Source organism: Pseudophryne corroboree, chromosome 10 (genome assembly GCF_028390025.1).
Source record: "Pseudophryne corroboree isolate aPseCor3 chromosome 10, aPseCor3.hap2, whole genome shotgun sequence".
NCBI classification, from domain to species: Eukaryota; Metazoa; Chordata; class Amphibia; order Anura; family Myobatrachidae; genus Pseudophryne; species Pseudophryne corroboree.
Genome location: NC_086453.1, coordinates 174,922,624 through 174,939,744, shown reverse-complemented (window position 1 = coordinate 174,939,744; position 17,121 = coordinate 174,922,624). Strand labels below are relative to the sequence as shown.

General features: G+C 45.8%; 1 protein-coding gene across 6 annotated transcripts in view; it reads right to left on the bottom strand.

Annotated features, from left to right (window-relative positions):
• Window positions 1-17,121, bottom strand: part of CCDC30 (coiled-coil domain containing 30) — a 687,183-nt gene that overhangs the window by 555,226 nt on the left and 114,836 nt on the right. For all 6 annotated transcript variants that reach the window (XR_010188622.1, XM_063942948.1, XM_063942949.1 and 3 more), the window contains one exon: window positions 3,159-3,279. Coding sequence is in view for 5 of the 6 variants with exons in the window: in XM_063942948.1 (XP_063799018.1) it covers window positions 3,159-3,279 (121 nt within the window). In the remaining variant the exon portion in view is untranslated. The remainder of the gene's footprint in view (window positions 1-3,158; window positions 3,280-17,121) is intronic.

The window sequence follows — 17,121 nt, the reverse complement described above, 5'->3', positions numbered from 1 at the left end:
GGAGAAACACCTTCTTCTGTTCTGTGTCCAGAATCATGCCCAAGAACAGCAGACGCGTCGCAGGAATCAGCTGCGACTTTGGGATATTCAGGATCCAGCCGTGCTGTTGCAGCACTTCCCGAGATAGTGCTACGTTGACTAACAACTGCTCCCTGGACCTCGCCTTTATAAGGAGATCGTCCAAGTACGGGATAATTATAACTCCCTTCTTCCGAAGGAGTATCATCATTTCGGCCATTACCTTGGTAAATACCCTCAGTGCCGTGGACAGACCAAACGGCAACGTCTGGAACTGGTAATGACAGTCCTGTACCACAAACCTGAGGTACTCCTGGTTAGGTGGGTAAATGGGGACATGCAGAGAAGCGTCCTTGATGTCCAGCGACACCATAAAATCCCCCTCTTCCAGGCTTGCAATAACCGCCCTGAGCGATTCCATTTTGAACTTGAACTTCCTTACATAAGTGTTCAAGGATTTTAAATTTAGAATGGGTCTCACCGAACCGTCTGGTTTCGGTACCACAAACATTGTGGAATAGTAACCCCGTCCCTGTCTCTGACCCGCTTGCCTTTCTGAGGCCGAAAGGACTGTACTTGGTAATACGGTGCTTTCTTAGGCTGTGAGGGAACCTGAGGTAAAAAAGTCGACTTCCCAGCTGTTGCTGTGGATACAAGGTCCGAGAGACCGTCCCCAAACAATTCCTCACCCTTATAAGGCAAAACCTCCATGTGCCTTTTAGAATCAGCATCACCTGTCCACTGCAGAGTCCATAATACTCTCCTGGCAGAAATGGACATTGCATTAATTCTAGATGCCAGCCGGCAAATGTCCCTCTGTGCATCCCACATATACAAGACAACGTCCTTTATATGCTCTATGGTTAGCAAAATAGCATCCCTGTCGAGGGTATCAATGTTGTCTGACAGGGTATCAGACCATGCTGCTGCAGCACTACACATCCATGCTGAAGCAATAGCAGGTCTCAGTAAAGTACCTGAGTGTGTATATACAGACTTCAGGATAGCCTCCTGCTTTCTATCTGCAGGCTCCTTTAGGGCGACCGTATCCTGAGACGGCAGTGCCACCCTTTTAGATAATCGTGTGAGCGCCTTGTCCACCCTAGGGGATGTCTCCCAGCGTAACCTATCCGTTGGCGGGAAAGGGTACGCCATCAGTAACCTCTTAGAAATCACTAGTTTCTTATCAGGGGAACACCACGCTTCTTCACACAATTCATTTAATTCATCAGATGGGGGAAAAGTCACTGGCTGCTTTTTCTCCCCAAACATAATACCCTTTTTAGTGGTAACCGGGTTAATGTCAGAAATGTGCAACATATTTTTCATTGCCGTAATCATGCATCGGATGGCCCTTGTGGACTGTACATTTGTCTCATCCTCGTCTACACTGGAGTCAGACTCCGTGTCGACATCTGTGTCTGCCATCTGAGCTAGCGGGCGTTTTCGAGCCCCTGATGGCCTCTGAGACGCCTGGGCAGGCGCGGGCTGAGATGCCGGCTGTCCCAAGGCTGTTACGTCATCGAACCTTTTATGTTAAGAGTTGACACTGTCGGTTAATACCTTCCACATATCCATCCACTCCGGTGTCGGCCCCGTAGGGGGCGACATCACACTTATCGGCTCCTGCTCCGCCTCCACGTAGCCCTCCTCATCAAACATGTCGACACAGCCGTACCGACACACCGCACACACACAGGGAATGCTCTGACTGAGGACAGGACCCCACAAAGTCCTTTGGGGAGACAGAGAGAGAGAGTATGCCAGCACACACCACAGCGCTATATAACACAGGGATTTTCACTATACTGAGTGATTTTTCCCAATAGCTGCTTATTAACACAAATTGCGCCTAAATTTATGTGCCCCCCCCCCTCTCTTTTTTACCCTTGTTGTACTGGATACTGCAGGGGAGAGCCTGGGGAGCGTCCTTCCAGCGGAGCAGTGAAGAGAAAATGGCGCTGGCTGTGCTGAGGAAGATAGCCCCGCCCCCTCAGCGGCGGGCTTCTCTCGCTTTTTATAATGTTAATGGCGGGGGTTTTTGCACATATACAGTGTATTATGTGCTATTTGTGCCAAAAAGGTAAACTAATTGCTGCCCAGGGCACCCCCCCCCCCCCAGCGCCCTGCACCCAACAGTGACCGGAGTGTGTGGTGTGCTATGGGAGCAATGGCGCAGAGCTGCAGTGCTGTGCGCTACCTTAATGAAGACAGGAGTCTTCAGCCGCCGTTTTTCATCTTTATCTTCTGGCTCTGCAAGGGGGACGGCGGCGCGGCTCCGGGAACGAACGATCGAGGTCGGGCCCTGTGTTCGATCCCTCTGGAGCTAATGGTGTCCAGTAGCCTTAGAAGCACAAGCTAGCTGCAAGCAGGTAGGTTTGCTTCTCTCCCCTCAGTCCCTCGTAGCAGTGAGTCTGTTGCCAGCAGATCTCACTGAAAATAAAAAACCTAACAAATACTTTCTTTTCTAGTGAGCTCAGGAGAGCCCACTAGGTGCATCCAGCTCTGGCCGAGCACAGATTCTAACTGAGGTCTGGAGGAGGGGCATAGAGGGAGGAGCCAGTGCACACCAGATATAGTACCTAATCTTTCTTTTAAGAGTGCCCAGTCTCCTGCGGAGCCCGTCTATTCCCCATGGTCCTTACGGAGTTCCCAGCATCCACTAGGACGTCAGAGAAATTGAATTTAGCAGGCACCCAGAGCCTAATTTTAGTTTTACATGGCTTCAACAATACTGATGCTCTGTGTAACAAATAACCTTAGCGCTGCAGAAGCAGCAATCAGCTTTAGCACTAGTATGATGCAGGGGTGACACTAGGAGCCCATTGTTACGTTTGCACATTTGCGTTAAGGCCTTTGGATGCAGCCTGCTCCATGTATGAAGTTCAATGCAAACTTTAAGATCAGATCAACCGAGTGACCTCCACTGACCTTCCCAAATGCAAATACAAGCACTTGTTAACCATGTGTCATCATCGTTTGAACCAGTACTGTACAAAACACAAGAGGAAATAATGTATAAAGCTGGACGTACACTAACCAATTATCATTCAGGTCCAGTCAATGTATATACATGAACGATAATCAATCAACGTTTGAAAATAACAGAATAATTTGATTATCAAATAAGTTCAATATACCTTGTTGAAGTCGCAGCTTCTCAAGTTCAATTCTGAGCTGTATATTTTCCTTTTCAAAATCTGTAGTGAGCGCCTCCCTCTCCTCAGTGAGACTCCTGATGTGAGCCACATAGCTCTCAACCTGTCGAAAAAAATAAAATACAGGTCAAAGGTGAAGTTAACTCCTGCTTACCATTTTTACGTGTAAGGCCCTATAAAATGTCAACTAAAAAGTAACCAGCGCCTATTAGTGAATAATATTCATATAAAGAAGAATGTGCACTGGGAAGATTTTAAGCCACTTAGCTTAAATGTTGTAGTCTTCGGTCATACGACCTGCAGTGACTCATGATGACATAAAACAAGAGAAAAGGCAAAAATAGAAAAAAAATAGTGTGCACCGTTTTTAACCTTTCATATATTCATTAATTTAACTGTGCTAGTGGGAGAGTTATTGGGCTGAATGATGCATACCTCCCAACTTTGCAGCTGAAGAAGGAGGGACACTGTCGAGCGATGACGGTGCATGCCCGAAATTAGGGGGTGTGGCCTGTTGGACAGGGAGCGTGGCCTCACGGCAAGTGCCGCGCTTGCAAGCCACGTCCCCATTTTCGTCATTATGGGGGCATGAACAGCGCTCATAAAGCTGCTGGTCATGCCCCCTGTCCCTCTCTGCCTGGAGTAGACGCTGTGCGCATGCGCACAGCATCTATTCACTGCAGCTCTGCTCAGAGCAGCGAGTGACAGGGGGGGGATCTCCCAACTGCTCCCCCCCCCAACCGCGGGACACTGCGACCCACGGGTGGGACAGCAGGACAGACCGTAAAAAAAAGGACTGTCCTGCCAAAATCGTGACAGTTGGGAGGTATGTATGATGTACCTCATATATATCACACTCCACAAATTTTAAGCATAAACATTACAATTTTATTAAAAATAATAAAATTCCATGAAAAAATAGCAGGTAACAAACGTAGAAGAACACAATATACAGTATAAAAGCGTATCTGTCCATCAATAAGAGGGTCCAGGGTAGTTTCCTAACACATTTTGTCTTCAAAAGTAAGACTTCTTCATGGGGATAATGAGAGCAGGGACAAGTATGGTGTATTTATACCTAACAATCAAAGATGGAAAAGACATGTGGCGCAAACAAGATGACATCACTTCCTGTCACACACTCCTTAAAAATAATGAATAACAATGCACGAGACTAATATTAAAAATAAGAGCAGGTCAACAATGTTATACATCTTCTCAATATTTCTGAAATTCATAAAATAATCCGAAAAAATATACTAGAAAGTTCCGAAAGCACCAAAACCAAGATTGGAATGCATGTGGAACGCAAATGTCATCATTTCCGGTCTAGGGCTGATGGGAATATTCACTTATAACAATTCTCTAAACAGGATAATCAAATAATCTAAACAGTCAATGCATAGAATATAAATGTTCTGAACAAAAGATTACTCAAGGTGCTTCCTTTGTATACGGTAAAGCGCTAAAACGCAAGCTGTATTTCCTCATTGGATGCTTGAAACGCACAGTTCCTGTTCAGTACTTCCGGTCCACGGCTTCACTATAGTTCTAGAACACAAGCTGTGCTTCCTGTGCGTGGGGACCTAGAACGCACCACTTCCGCTGTATACTTCTGGTCCGCTGTCTTCTTCCCGGCTCTGGAACGCAAGCTGTGCTTCCTGTGTGTGAGGACCTGGAACGCACCACTTCCACTGAGTACTTCCGGTCAGCTATCTTCTCTCCGGCAATGAAATGCACTTCATAATCACTTATGGAACACACTGTGTGTTTTCATCTTCCGCAGGAAATAGCTCTGTAGATATCAGCAAGAATGAAGATTCATCTTTGAGACATACTGTTTGTAGTTAACATATCCTCCTGTTCAAAGTTTTTCAAAAAGTGGTAATTAAAAAATAAACTACAAATATATTTTTCAGTGGTATTAGGGTCTTACATTGGGAATATAAGGTGCATTACTATTGTATTGGGGATAGAAGGTGCATTACTGTTGTATTAGCGGCTCTTTACATAAAGTACACTAATATATAAATATTTTATTATGTAAAAGTGGTAATTAAAAAATAAACTACAAATATATTTTTCAGTGGTATTAGGGTCTTACATTGGGAATGTAAGGTGCATTACTATTGTATTGGGGATAGAAGGTTGTATTAGCGGCTCAAAAGAGTAATCTTTTGTTCAGAACATTTATATTCTATGCATTGACTGTTTAGATTATTTGATTATCCTGTTTAGAGAATTGTTATAAGTGAATATTCCCATCAGCCCTAGACCGGAAATGATGAAATTTGCGTGTAAAAAGGTAAGCTAAAAAGATAAATCTTTTGGTTTATATTAAAAAAGTGGGGAAAGTGGGTAGCTGAAGTGAGTGAGTAATTAGAAAAAACATCCAGAGAAAGGAAGAAGACCAGAAGAAACTAATATATTCGGCTGAGGGAAATGTGCCCATGATTCCACAGTTTTACCCAGGATACACTTCTCCAAAGCCCCTCCTCTCTCCTCACTCCCGTTTTTGAGACTTCAGGGAGAGGAGCCATTACAGTCAGCTCTCTTGTGGATTCGTTTTTTTAGGACAATACCTGCGTTTTACAACATATAATGGAGCCTTTTTCTAACCAGATTGTGATGTTCATGCTGGCTGCAAGTATGGAGGAAGAAAAGGCTGATGAAGATCAGGATCAAGGTCAGCAAATGTCTGCATTGGGTGAGTCAGTAGAGCGTGTTTCATTTGCACGTCCATGCCAGTATCGCACTAGGCGTGAATTGGAGGATCTCTCCAAGTTCGAGGTGATTTAAAATTATCGCTTATCAGCTCGCGAAATATATTCGCTGTACGATCTGTTGGAGGCCGACCTGGATCCTTGGGCATGGACCAATCGCGCAGTCAGCGGTTTCCAGAAACTGCTGGCTACGTTACATTTTTTGGCGTCAGGCACATTACAGCCTACTTTGTCTCAAACATGCGGTTTTTCACAGCCGACACTGTCGCGCTGTATAACCCAGGTCATTAGGGCTTTCCGCAAATTGAAGACCCAGTTCATCAGATTTCCAGATACGGTCAGAGGATGGCGCGAGATCCAATTAGCCTTTTTCACCGAACACAAATTTCCCAATGTTCTGGGCACGAATGACTGTACCCACGTGCACATCAGGCCGCCACAGAATTCGGAAGAATGTTTTCAGAACCGAAAACGCTTCCATTCCATGAATATACAGGCGGTCTGTGATGCAAATATGAGATTTACTAATCTTTTTGTGGGATTTCCAGGGTCATCTCACTACTCCTTCATCCTAAGCCAGTCATCGCTGTTGGAGGATTTTGAGACAGGACAAATGCCGAGTGGCTGGCTGTTAGGTAAAAAAAATTTTTTTTTTTATATTACCCAGCATTTTTCTTTTTCCCATAGGCGATGCGGGTTATCCCAACAAATCTTAGCTCTTGACCCCATTGTCTAATCCTGTCGGTGAAACTGAAGAACGGTACCAAGAGAACACATTTTCAGCAAATAAAAATAAAAAAAAATATGAAAAACTACCCCAAACACAAAAATAAAAAAAATACATGCAGCAATACAAGCAGGACATGCAGCAATACAAACAGGAACTATATACACACACACCTGTACACCTATACATACCCCAAACACCCCAAAGCAGCACCACATGTACACCTCATGGCACCCCCCCACCACCCAAACATTACATACCTCATCCAAAACAGTAGCCAAGCACTCAGAACAACACCCATACACTACACAAACACCTACATGCAACGCCAGACCACATGTGGTACTTACTTACAAATGTAGAAATCGCTCCAAAAACTACTCTCCTCCGGGGTGACAGGTCTTCTGTCCGTCCTGGATTAAAGTCTGCTGGGTGTACAAACGATACCACAGCAAAAACAACCAAACTGATCATTCTGCAGCTCCTCATTCCACTCTGCAGGTTCACAAAATGGCTGCTGAGCACGCAGCAAACAAGCCCTATATAGGACTCCAAACGGCGGGAAGTCAAATCCAGGCCGCCCACTATTCGGTGATTGCTCCGTTTTTCGACAGAGGGAGTGTTGAATCCGTTTTTAATTGAATATGTCGAATTCATGGTCCCGGGTGGAGGGTTTTGGCTGTCGAATAGTGTAGAATCCAAAAACTGACAAATTCACGCTGGAATTCCACTTCAATTGAATATACCCCAGTATGTCTCAAATATGTATAATCTACATTCTTGCCAATATCAACAGAGCTATTTCCTGAGGAAGATGAAAAACACAAAGTGCGTTCCATAAGTGATTATGAATGCGTTCCAGAGCCGGGGGGAACACAGCGGACCGGAAGTATACAGTGGAAGTGGTGCGTTCTAGGTCCCCACGCACAGGAAGCATAGCTTGCATTCCAGAACTATATTGAAGCCGCGGACCGTAAGTACTGAACAGGAACTGTGCGTTTCAAGCATCCAATGAGGAAATACAACTTGCGTTTCAGCACTTTACCGTATACAAAGGAAGCACATGAGTAATCTTTTGTTCAAAACATTTATATTCTATGCATTGACTGTTTAGATTATTTGATTATCCTGTTTAGAGAATTGTTATAAGTGAATATACCCATCAGCCCTAGACCGGAAATGATGAAATTTGCTTTCCACATGCATTCCAATCTTGGTTTTGGTGCTTTCGGAACTTTCTAGTATATTTTTTCGGATTATTTTATGAATTTCAGAAATATTGAGACGATATATAACATTGTTGACCTTCTCTTATTTTTAATATTAGTCTCTTGCATTGTTATTCATTATTTTTAAGGAGTGTGTGACCGGAAGTGATGTCATCTTGTTTGCACCACATGTCTCTTCCATCTTTGATTGTTAGGGGTATAAATACACCATACTTGTCCCTGCTCTCATTATCCCCATGAAGAAGTCTTACTTTTGAAGACAAAATGTGTTGGCAAACTACCCTGGACCCTCTTATTGATGGACAGATAAGCTTTTATACTGTATATTGTGTTCTTCTACGTTTGTTACCTGCTATTTTTTTCATGGAATTTTATTATTTTTAATAAAATTGTAATGTTTATGCTTAAAATTTGTGGAGTGTGATATACATGAGGTAGATCATACGGCACAATAACACTCACTAGCACAGTTAAATGAAAGAATATATGCAGGTTTGAAAACAATACAGACTATTTTTTTCTTTTTTTGACTCGTCTCTTGTTTTATGTCACCATGAGTCACTGCAGGTCGGATGACCGAAGACTACAATATTAAGCTAAGTGGCTTAAAATCTTCTCAGTGCACATTCTTCTTTATATGAATATTATGCACTAATAGGCGCTGATTACGTTCATTTATTTTATATTATTTTTTGTCCTACTTGTTACTAGTTGCCACTCAAATTTTGGAGGAGTGCTTATGTACAGTATGGTGGATAGATATCCTACTTATTGGCACGAACGGATTGTACATGATCACCTGTGCGCATCCTAGTACATTGACCAGATGCTTTATTTTATTATATATTATATATATATATATATATATATATATATGTATATGTATATAGTTCTCTTGCGTCCTAGAGGATGCTGGGGACTCCAAAAGGACCATGGGGTATAGACGGGATCCGCAGGAGACATGGGCACACTATAAGACTTTGAATGGGTGTGAACTGGCTCCTCCCTCTATGCCCCTCCTCCAGACCTCAGTTAGATTCTGTGCCCAGAGAGACTGGACACACACTAGGGGAGCTCTACTGAGTTTCTCTGAAAAGACTTTATGTTAGGTTTTTTATTTTCAGGGAGACCTGCTGGCTACAGGCTCCCTGCTTCGTGGGAGTGAGGGGAGAGAAATCAGACCTACTTCTTCAGAGTTAAGGGCTCTGCTTCTTAAGCTACTGGACACCATTAGCTCCAGAGGGTTCGATCACTTGGTCCGCCTAGCTGATTGTTCCCGGAGCCGCGCAGTCAACCCCCTCACAGCAGCCAGAAGAAAGAAGCCGGGTGAGTATATAGAAGAACAGAAGACTTCAGTGACGGCAGAAGACTTCAGTAACGAGGTACAGCGCAGCGGCCGCGCTGCGCGCCATGCTCCCACACATACTTCCAACGGCACTTACAGGGTGCCGGGCGCATGGGGGGCGCCCTGGGCAGCATGTTATTGAGGGTCAGACTGGCTAAAAAAGTTATATTATAAGTGCCTAGGCACTAAATATAAGCCCCTGCCAGTATAAATATTCAAAATCGAGCAGGACTACAACTACAGCGCGCCGGGAGGGGGCGTGGCTTAGCCCTAATAGCTTACCAGCGCCATTTTCTCTCTTCACAGACTTGCGTAGACGCTGGCCCGGACCTCCACTCTCCTGATCAAGTACAGGGGGCAAAATGGGCAGGGGGGGGGGGGGGCACAGTAATTTGGTGCTAATATAACAGCGCAGACACCATATATTCTTTCTCAGTATTATATGGGCGCTGGGGTGTGAGCTGGTAAACTCCCTCTGTGTTCCTCTAACAGGCTTCCCTGTGGGTCTGTCCCCTATAGCCAGTGTGAGTGTGTGCGTGTCGGTACGGTGTCTTGACATGTCTGAGGCCGAGTGCTCCTCCCCGGAGGAAGTTACTGGGGGCGCAGAGAAGGATTTGGGAGTGACTCTGTCGGCACCGCCGACTGCTGATTGGGTGAATATGTTGAGTACATTGAATGCAAATGTGGCATTATTGTCTAAAAGGCTGGATAAATCAGATTCTCAGACACAAACGTGGAGAAAATCCATGGAGGACGCCTTGTCCCAGGTACAAATCCCCTCAGGGTCACAAAAGCGTTCATTTACCCAAATAGCTGATACGGATACAGACACGGACTCGGACTCCAGTGTCGACTATAGTGAGGCCAGTTTACATCCAAAATTGGTTAAGAGTATTCAGTACATGATTGTGGCTATTAAAGATGTTTTACATATTTCTGAAGTACCTGCTGTGACTAATACAAGGGTTTGTTTGTATAAGGGAAAGAAGCCTGAGGTGATGTTTCCCCCCTCTCATGAACTGAACGCTCTTTGTGAAAAAGCCTGGGAATCGCCTGATAAAAGGTGGCAGATTCCCAAGAGAATTTTTATGGCATATCCTTTCCCCTCTGACGACAGGGAAAAGTGGGAGTCATCTCCCAATGTGGACAAAGCTCTGTCACGGCTGTCCAAGAAGGTGGCGCTTCCGTCTCCCGACACTGCTGCCCTCAAGGACCCCACGGATCGTAAGCAGGAAACGACATTAAAGGCCATTTATGTCACTACGGGTGCACTCCTCAGACCTGCCGTGGCGTCGGCTTGGATGAGTAGTGCTATTGCTAAGTGGGCTGATAATTTGGCACCTGACATGGATACCCTGGATAGGGATAACATTCTTTTGACTCTCGGTTATATCAGGGACGCTGCAGCTTACCTAAAGGATGCGGTGAGGGATATTGGCCTCTTGGGATCAAGGGCCAATGCCATGGCAGTCTAGGCCAGGAGAGCGCTGTGGATTCATCAATAGAATGCTGATGCAGACTCCAAGAAAGCTATGGAAGCTCTCCCATATAAAGGTAGTGTCTTGTTTGGTGATGGCCTCGCTGACCTGGTGTCTACCGCTACAGCGGGTAAGTCATCTTTTCTTCCTTATGTTCCAGCACAACAGAAAAAGGCACCCCATTATCAGATGCAGTCCTTTCAGCCTAATAGATACAAAAAAGGAAAAGGCTCGTCCTTCCTTGCCTCAAAAGGTAGAGGAAGGGAAAAAAGTCACCTGCTGTGTCAGGCTCCCAGGACCAAAAGTCCTCCCCGGCCTCTGCCAAGTCCACCGCAAGACGCTGGGGCTCCACTACGAGAGTCCGTGCCGGTGGGGGCGCGTCTCCGACTCTTCAGTCAGGTCTGGTTTCACTCGGGCCTGGATTCTTGGGTGTTAGACATAGTGTCCCAAGGGTACAAACTGGAGTTTCAGCAGGTGCCCCCCCTACCGATTTTTCAAATCAGCCTTGCCAGTTTCTATCCCAGAAAGGGAAGTAGTGAGTGTTGCGATACAAAAGCTGTGTCAACAGAGTGTCATTGTCCCGGTACCCACGTCCCAACGGGGAGAAGGGTTTTATTCGAGCCTCTTTGTCGTGCCAAAGCCGGATGGCTCGGTCAGACCGATCCTGAACCTAAAATCCCTCAATCTGTATCTAAAAACTTTCAAGTTCAAGATGGAATCTCTTCGAGCAGTGATCTCCAGTCTAGAAGGGGGGGATTTTATGGCGTCCGTCGACAAAAAAGATGCCTACTTACACGTCCAGATATATCCTCCACATCAAGCTTTCCTGAGATTTGCGGTGCAGGATTATCATTACCAATTTCAGACGTTGCCATTTGGGCTTTCCATGGCCCCGAGGGTCTTCACCAAAGTGATGGCGGAAATGATGGTACTCCTATGCAAGCAGGGTGTCACAATTATCCCGTACTTGGACGATCTCCTGATAAAGGCGAGATCAAAGGAGCAGTAGTTAAGAAATGTGGAACTCTCCCTGACATCATGGTTGGATCCTAAATTTGCCAAAGTCTCAGTTGATTCCGACAACTCGGCTGCCTTTCTTGGGCATGATCCTGGACACGGAACTGCAGAGAGTATTTCTTCCAGCGGAAAAAGCTCTGGAAATCCAATGCATGGTTAAGGAGATTCTGAAACTGGCAAGAGTGTCGATTCATCAATGCACTCGAGTGCTAGGGAAGATGGTTGCGGTTTACGAAGCCATTCCGTTTGGCAGGTTTCATACCCGGGTGTTTCAGTGGGACCTGCTTAACAAATGGTCCGGGTCACACCTGCACATGCACCGGAAAATAAGTCTATCTTCCAGGACCAGAATCTCTCTCCTGTGGTGGCTGCAAAGTTCTCATCTTCTAGAGGGACGCAGGTTCGCGATCCAGAATTGGGTCCTGTTGACCACGGATGCTAGTCTCCGAGGCTGGGGAGCAGTCATACAAGGAAGAAATTTCCAGGGAAAATGGTCAAGCCAGGAAACTTGTCTCCACATAAACGTTCTGGAGTTAAGAGCCATTTACAACGGCCTTCTGCAAGTGGAACACCTTCTTCGAGGTCTACCTGTCCTGATTTAGTCGGACAACGTAACAGCGGTGGCGTACGTAAACCGACAGGGCGGAACAAAGAGCAGAGCGGCGATGGCGGAGGCCACAAGAGTTCTTTGCTGGGCGGAAAAGCACGTGAGCGCTCTTTCAGCAGTCTTCCTTCCGGGCGTGGACAACTGGTAAGCAGACTTCCTCAGCAGAGACAATCTCCATCCAGGAGAGTGGGCTCTTCATCAAGAGGTATTTGCAGAAGTGACAAGGCGTTGGGGAATTCCTCAAATAAACATGATAGCGTCTCGCCTCAACAAAAAGCTTCCGAGGTATTGTTCCAGGTCAAGGGACCCCCAAGCAAGTGCAGTGGACGCCCTGGTAACTCCGTGGGTGTTTCAGTCGGTATATGTGTTCCTTCCACTTCTTCTCATTCCAAAAGTGTTGAGGATCATAAAATGAACAAGGGTTCCGGCAGTACTCGTCATTTCAGATTGGCCACGGAGGGCCTGGTATCCGGATCTTCAGGAATTGCTCATCGAAGATCCTTGGCAGCTTCCTCTCAGAGAGGACCTGTTACTGCAGGGGCCATGCATATTTCAAGACTTACCGCTGCTACGTTTGATGGCGTGGAGGTTGAACGCCAAATCCTAGCTCGAAAGGGTATTCCCGGGGAAGTCATCCCAACTCTCCTTAAGGCTAGAAAGGAGGTCACGGCGAAGCATTATCACCGTATTTGGAGAAAATGTGTGTCGTGGTGTGAAGCCAAGAAAGCTCCTGCGGAGGGGTTTCAGCTGGGTCGTTTCCTCCATTTTTTGCAGGCAGGCGTGGACGCAGGCCTGAAATTTATTTATTTATTAGCAGTTTCTTATATAGCGCAGCATATTCCGTTGCGCTTTACAATTAGAACAACAATTATAGAACAAAACAGGGCAAAGACAGACATAGCGGTAGGAAGGCCCTGCTCGCAAGCTTACAATCTATAGGGAAATAGGTATTGATACACAAGGATAGATGCAACCTGTTACATAATGTTTCCCCAGATTGCTAGGTTCTTAGTGGGTTGTATGATATGATCACCCAGCAATGTTGGAAGACAAAATGTGAGGTTATGGGGACTGTGCAGAGGGAATGTAACTGGATAGGGAAGCATTGAAGGTTATGTGTGTGGGTCAGGAATTTGGTAGGCTTGTCTGAAGAGATGAGTTTTCAGGGAACGTTTAAAGGTTTGGAGACTAGTGGAGAGTCTTATTGTGCGTGGAAGGGCATTCCACAGAGTGGGTGAAGCTCGGGTAAAGTCCTGTAATTTTGAGTGGGAACAGGTAATACATCTGGATGAGAGACGCAGATCTTGTGCAGAGCGGAGGGGTCTGGTAGGGAGATATTTTGAGATGAGTGAGGAGATGTATGATGGTGCAGTTTGGGTAATAGCCTTGCATGTAAGTAAAAGTATTTTATATTTGACACGGTAGAATACCGGTAACCAATGGAGGGACTGACAGAGCGGATCAGCAGACGAAGAACGTCTGGCAAGGAAGATTAGCCTCGCAGCTGCATTTAAAATGGATTGAAGTGGTGAGAGCCTATGTTTGGGAAGACCAGTAAGGAGACTATTACAATAATCAATGCGGGAGATGATGAGTGCATGGATCAGAGTTTTTGCAGTGTCTTGTGTAAGATAAGGGCGTATTTTGGATATGTTTTTGAGGTGCATGTAACATGATTTAGAGACAGATTAAATGTGTGGAACAAACGACAGTTCAGAGTCAAGGATGACACCTAGGCAGCGAGCTTGTGGGGTAGGGTGGATAGTTGCATTGTCAACAGTTATGGCAATATCAGGTTGGTAACTACCCTTAGCTGGTGGGAAAATAATTAATTCTGTTTTGGAAATGTTGAGTTTGAGATGGCGAGATGACATCCAAGATGAAATGGCAGACAGGCCATTTGGGTTCCATCAAAGTGCAGATTTCGGCTTTATCTATTTTCTTTCACAAAGAACTGGCCGCCCTTCCAGAGGTTCAGACTTTCGTGAAGGGAGTGCTGCATATCCATCCTCCGTTTGTGCCACCCGTGGCACCGTGGGATCTTGACGTGGTGTTACAATTTCTTATGTCTCAATGGTTTTAACTTTTGCGAAAGGTTGAGTTGAAATTTCTCACTTGGAATGTGGTCATGCTTTTGGCCTTGGCGTCCGCCAGACGGGTGTTGGAATTGGCGGCTTTGTCTCACATGAGTCCATATTTGATTTTCCATGTGGATAGAGCGGAATTGAGGACTCGTCAACAATTTCTGCCGAAGGTAGTTTCTTCGCTTCACATAAATCAACCTATTGTGGTGCCTGTGGCTACGGATGCCGTGATGGTGCCAAAATCTCTCGATGTCGTAAGAGCTTTGAAAATTTATGTCGCCAGAACGGCTCTTGTTAGGAAAACGGAGGCTCTGTTTGTCCTGTATGCTTCCAACAAGATTGGAAATCCTGCTTCCAAGCAGACTATTGCACACTGGATTTGTAATACGATTCAGCACGCTCATTCTACGGCTGGATTGCCGTTACCGAAGTCAGTGAAGGCCAATTCTACCAGGAAGGTGGGCTCATCTTGGGCGGCTGCCCGAGGGGTCTCGGCACTTCAACTTTGCCGAGCAGCTACGTGGTCGGGTTCAAACACTTTTGCTAAGTTCTACAAGTTTGATACCCTGGCTGATGAGGACCTCATGTTTGCTCAATCGGTGCTGCAGAGTCGTCCGCACTCTCCCGCCCGGTCTGGAGATTTGGTATAGACCCCATGGTCCTTTTGAAGTCCCCAGCATTCTCTAGGACGTAAGAGAAAATAGGATTTTAATACCTACCGGTAAATCCTTTTCTCCTAGTCCGTAGAGGATGCTGGGCGCCCAGCCCAGTGTTGACTGTTACTTGCAGTTGTATTGTTAGTTGTTGTTTTCGGTTACACGAAGGTTGTGTATCGGTTATATTCGGCTTGTGCTGTCTTTCGTTCATACTGTTATCTGGTATTCCTGGTAATCCAGTTGTACGGTGTGTTGTGGTGTGAGCTGGTATGTATCTCACCCTTAGTTTAACAAAAATCCTTTTCCTCGAAATGTCCGTATCCCTGGGCACAGTTCCTATAACTGAGGTCTGGAGGAGGGGCATAAAGGGAGGAGCCAGTTCACACCCATTCAAAGTCTTATAGTGTGCCCATGTCTCCTGCGGATCCAGTCTATGACCCATGGTCCTTTTGGAGTCCCCAGCATCCTCTACGGACTAGGAGAAAAAGGATTTACCGGCAGGTATTAAAATCCTAATATATATATATATATATATTTATATTTTATATGTATGACAGTTACAATGCGAAAGACTGCATCTGGTTTCTACAGTTTTTATGGGCAGCTCTTTTTTGGAAGTGTCCCCCGATGTTATTTAGAACCCACATTGCCTAAATAGAGAATTGCTACAAAATGCTCATAGCCTGAACATCCCACTTACCTCCCTATTGCAGTCACCTGGGGTTCAGTATGAATTACCGGCAGCTGGGATGCCGGCAGTCACTATACCAACAGCAACACCCCGGCCACCAGTATGCCAGCAGCGCGGCGGGTGCTAGAAGACCCCTTGTGGGCACAGTGGCTCACTGCACTCGCCACAGGTTATATTCTTCTATGGGTGTCGTGGATACCCACAGAGAGAGAATAACCTGTGTCGCCGGTATTCCGGTGGCTAGATTTCACAGATAGTCAGGATCCTGACTTGTGGAATTTTAACAGCTTCCCGTCACTTTGGCAGACTGAATGGACTTAAAATAAAGCACCCTTCTCATAGGTTAGTAATTTAGACAAGGTAACATGAATAGGAAAGTGTGAAAGTTGGGAACTGCGTAAGTGATCACAATTTCCTCATGAGCTGACAGCTGAATGAACATATGTTTCCACTACATAGGAATTCTATTAGCCGCATTAACCCGTATTTCAGGGTTTAAGGTGGCTGAATGCAACTTAACACGGCCAGACCACAAGTTTTTTGCTTTCCAATTAGCTATGTAAAAAATAAGAATTTACTTACCGATAATTCTATTTCTCATAGTCCGTAGTGGATGCTGGGCACTCAGAAAGGACCATGGGGAATAGCGGCTCCGCAGGAGCTTGGGCACACTATAAAGACTTAAACTGGGTGTGAACTGTCTCCTCCCTCTATGCTTCTCCTCCGGACCTCAGCTAGAAAACTGTGCCCAGGAGAGATGGACATTTCGAGGAAAGAATTTATAAGTTAAACAGCTCACACCACGAACATACCGCAAGACATGGCCTTCAACAGAATACCAGCCCACGATATGAAAACCATACAGCCATATGCTGAGAGAATATGTAACACAACCCGTGTGTCAACCCAACCACTAATAAGAAAGCACATGCCTAGGCATGAACAACATCAGTAACAGCCTGAAAAATAAGAAATACCACAAAGTGTCACCAAAACCAATACTGCAGACATAGCACGCACTGGGATGGGCGCCCGGCATCCTCTACGGACTAGGAGAAAAGGATTTACCGGTAGGTACTAAAATCCTATTTTCTCTTACGTCCTAGAGGATGCTGGGGACTCCAAAAGGACCATGGGGTCTATACCAAAGCTCCAGAACAGGCGGGAGAGTGCGGACGACTCTGCAGCACCGAATGAGCAAACATGAGGTCCCCATCAGCCAGGGTATCAAACTTGTAGAGCTTAGCAAAGGTGTTTGAAACCCAACCAAGTAGCCGTTCGGAAAGTTAACCCGCCGAGACACCTCGGGCATCCGCCCAATAGGAGCCCATCTCCCTAGTAGAATGGGCCTCCCCCAACTTTGTCCACTGCAATCCAGCCGTAGAGCT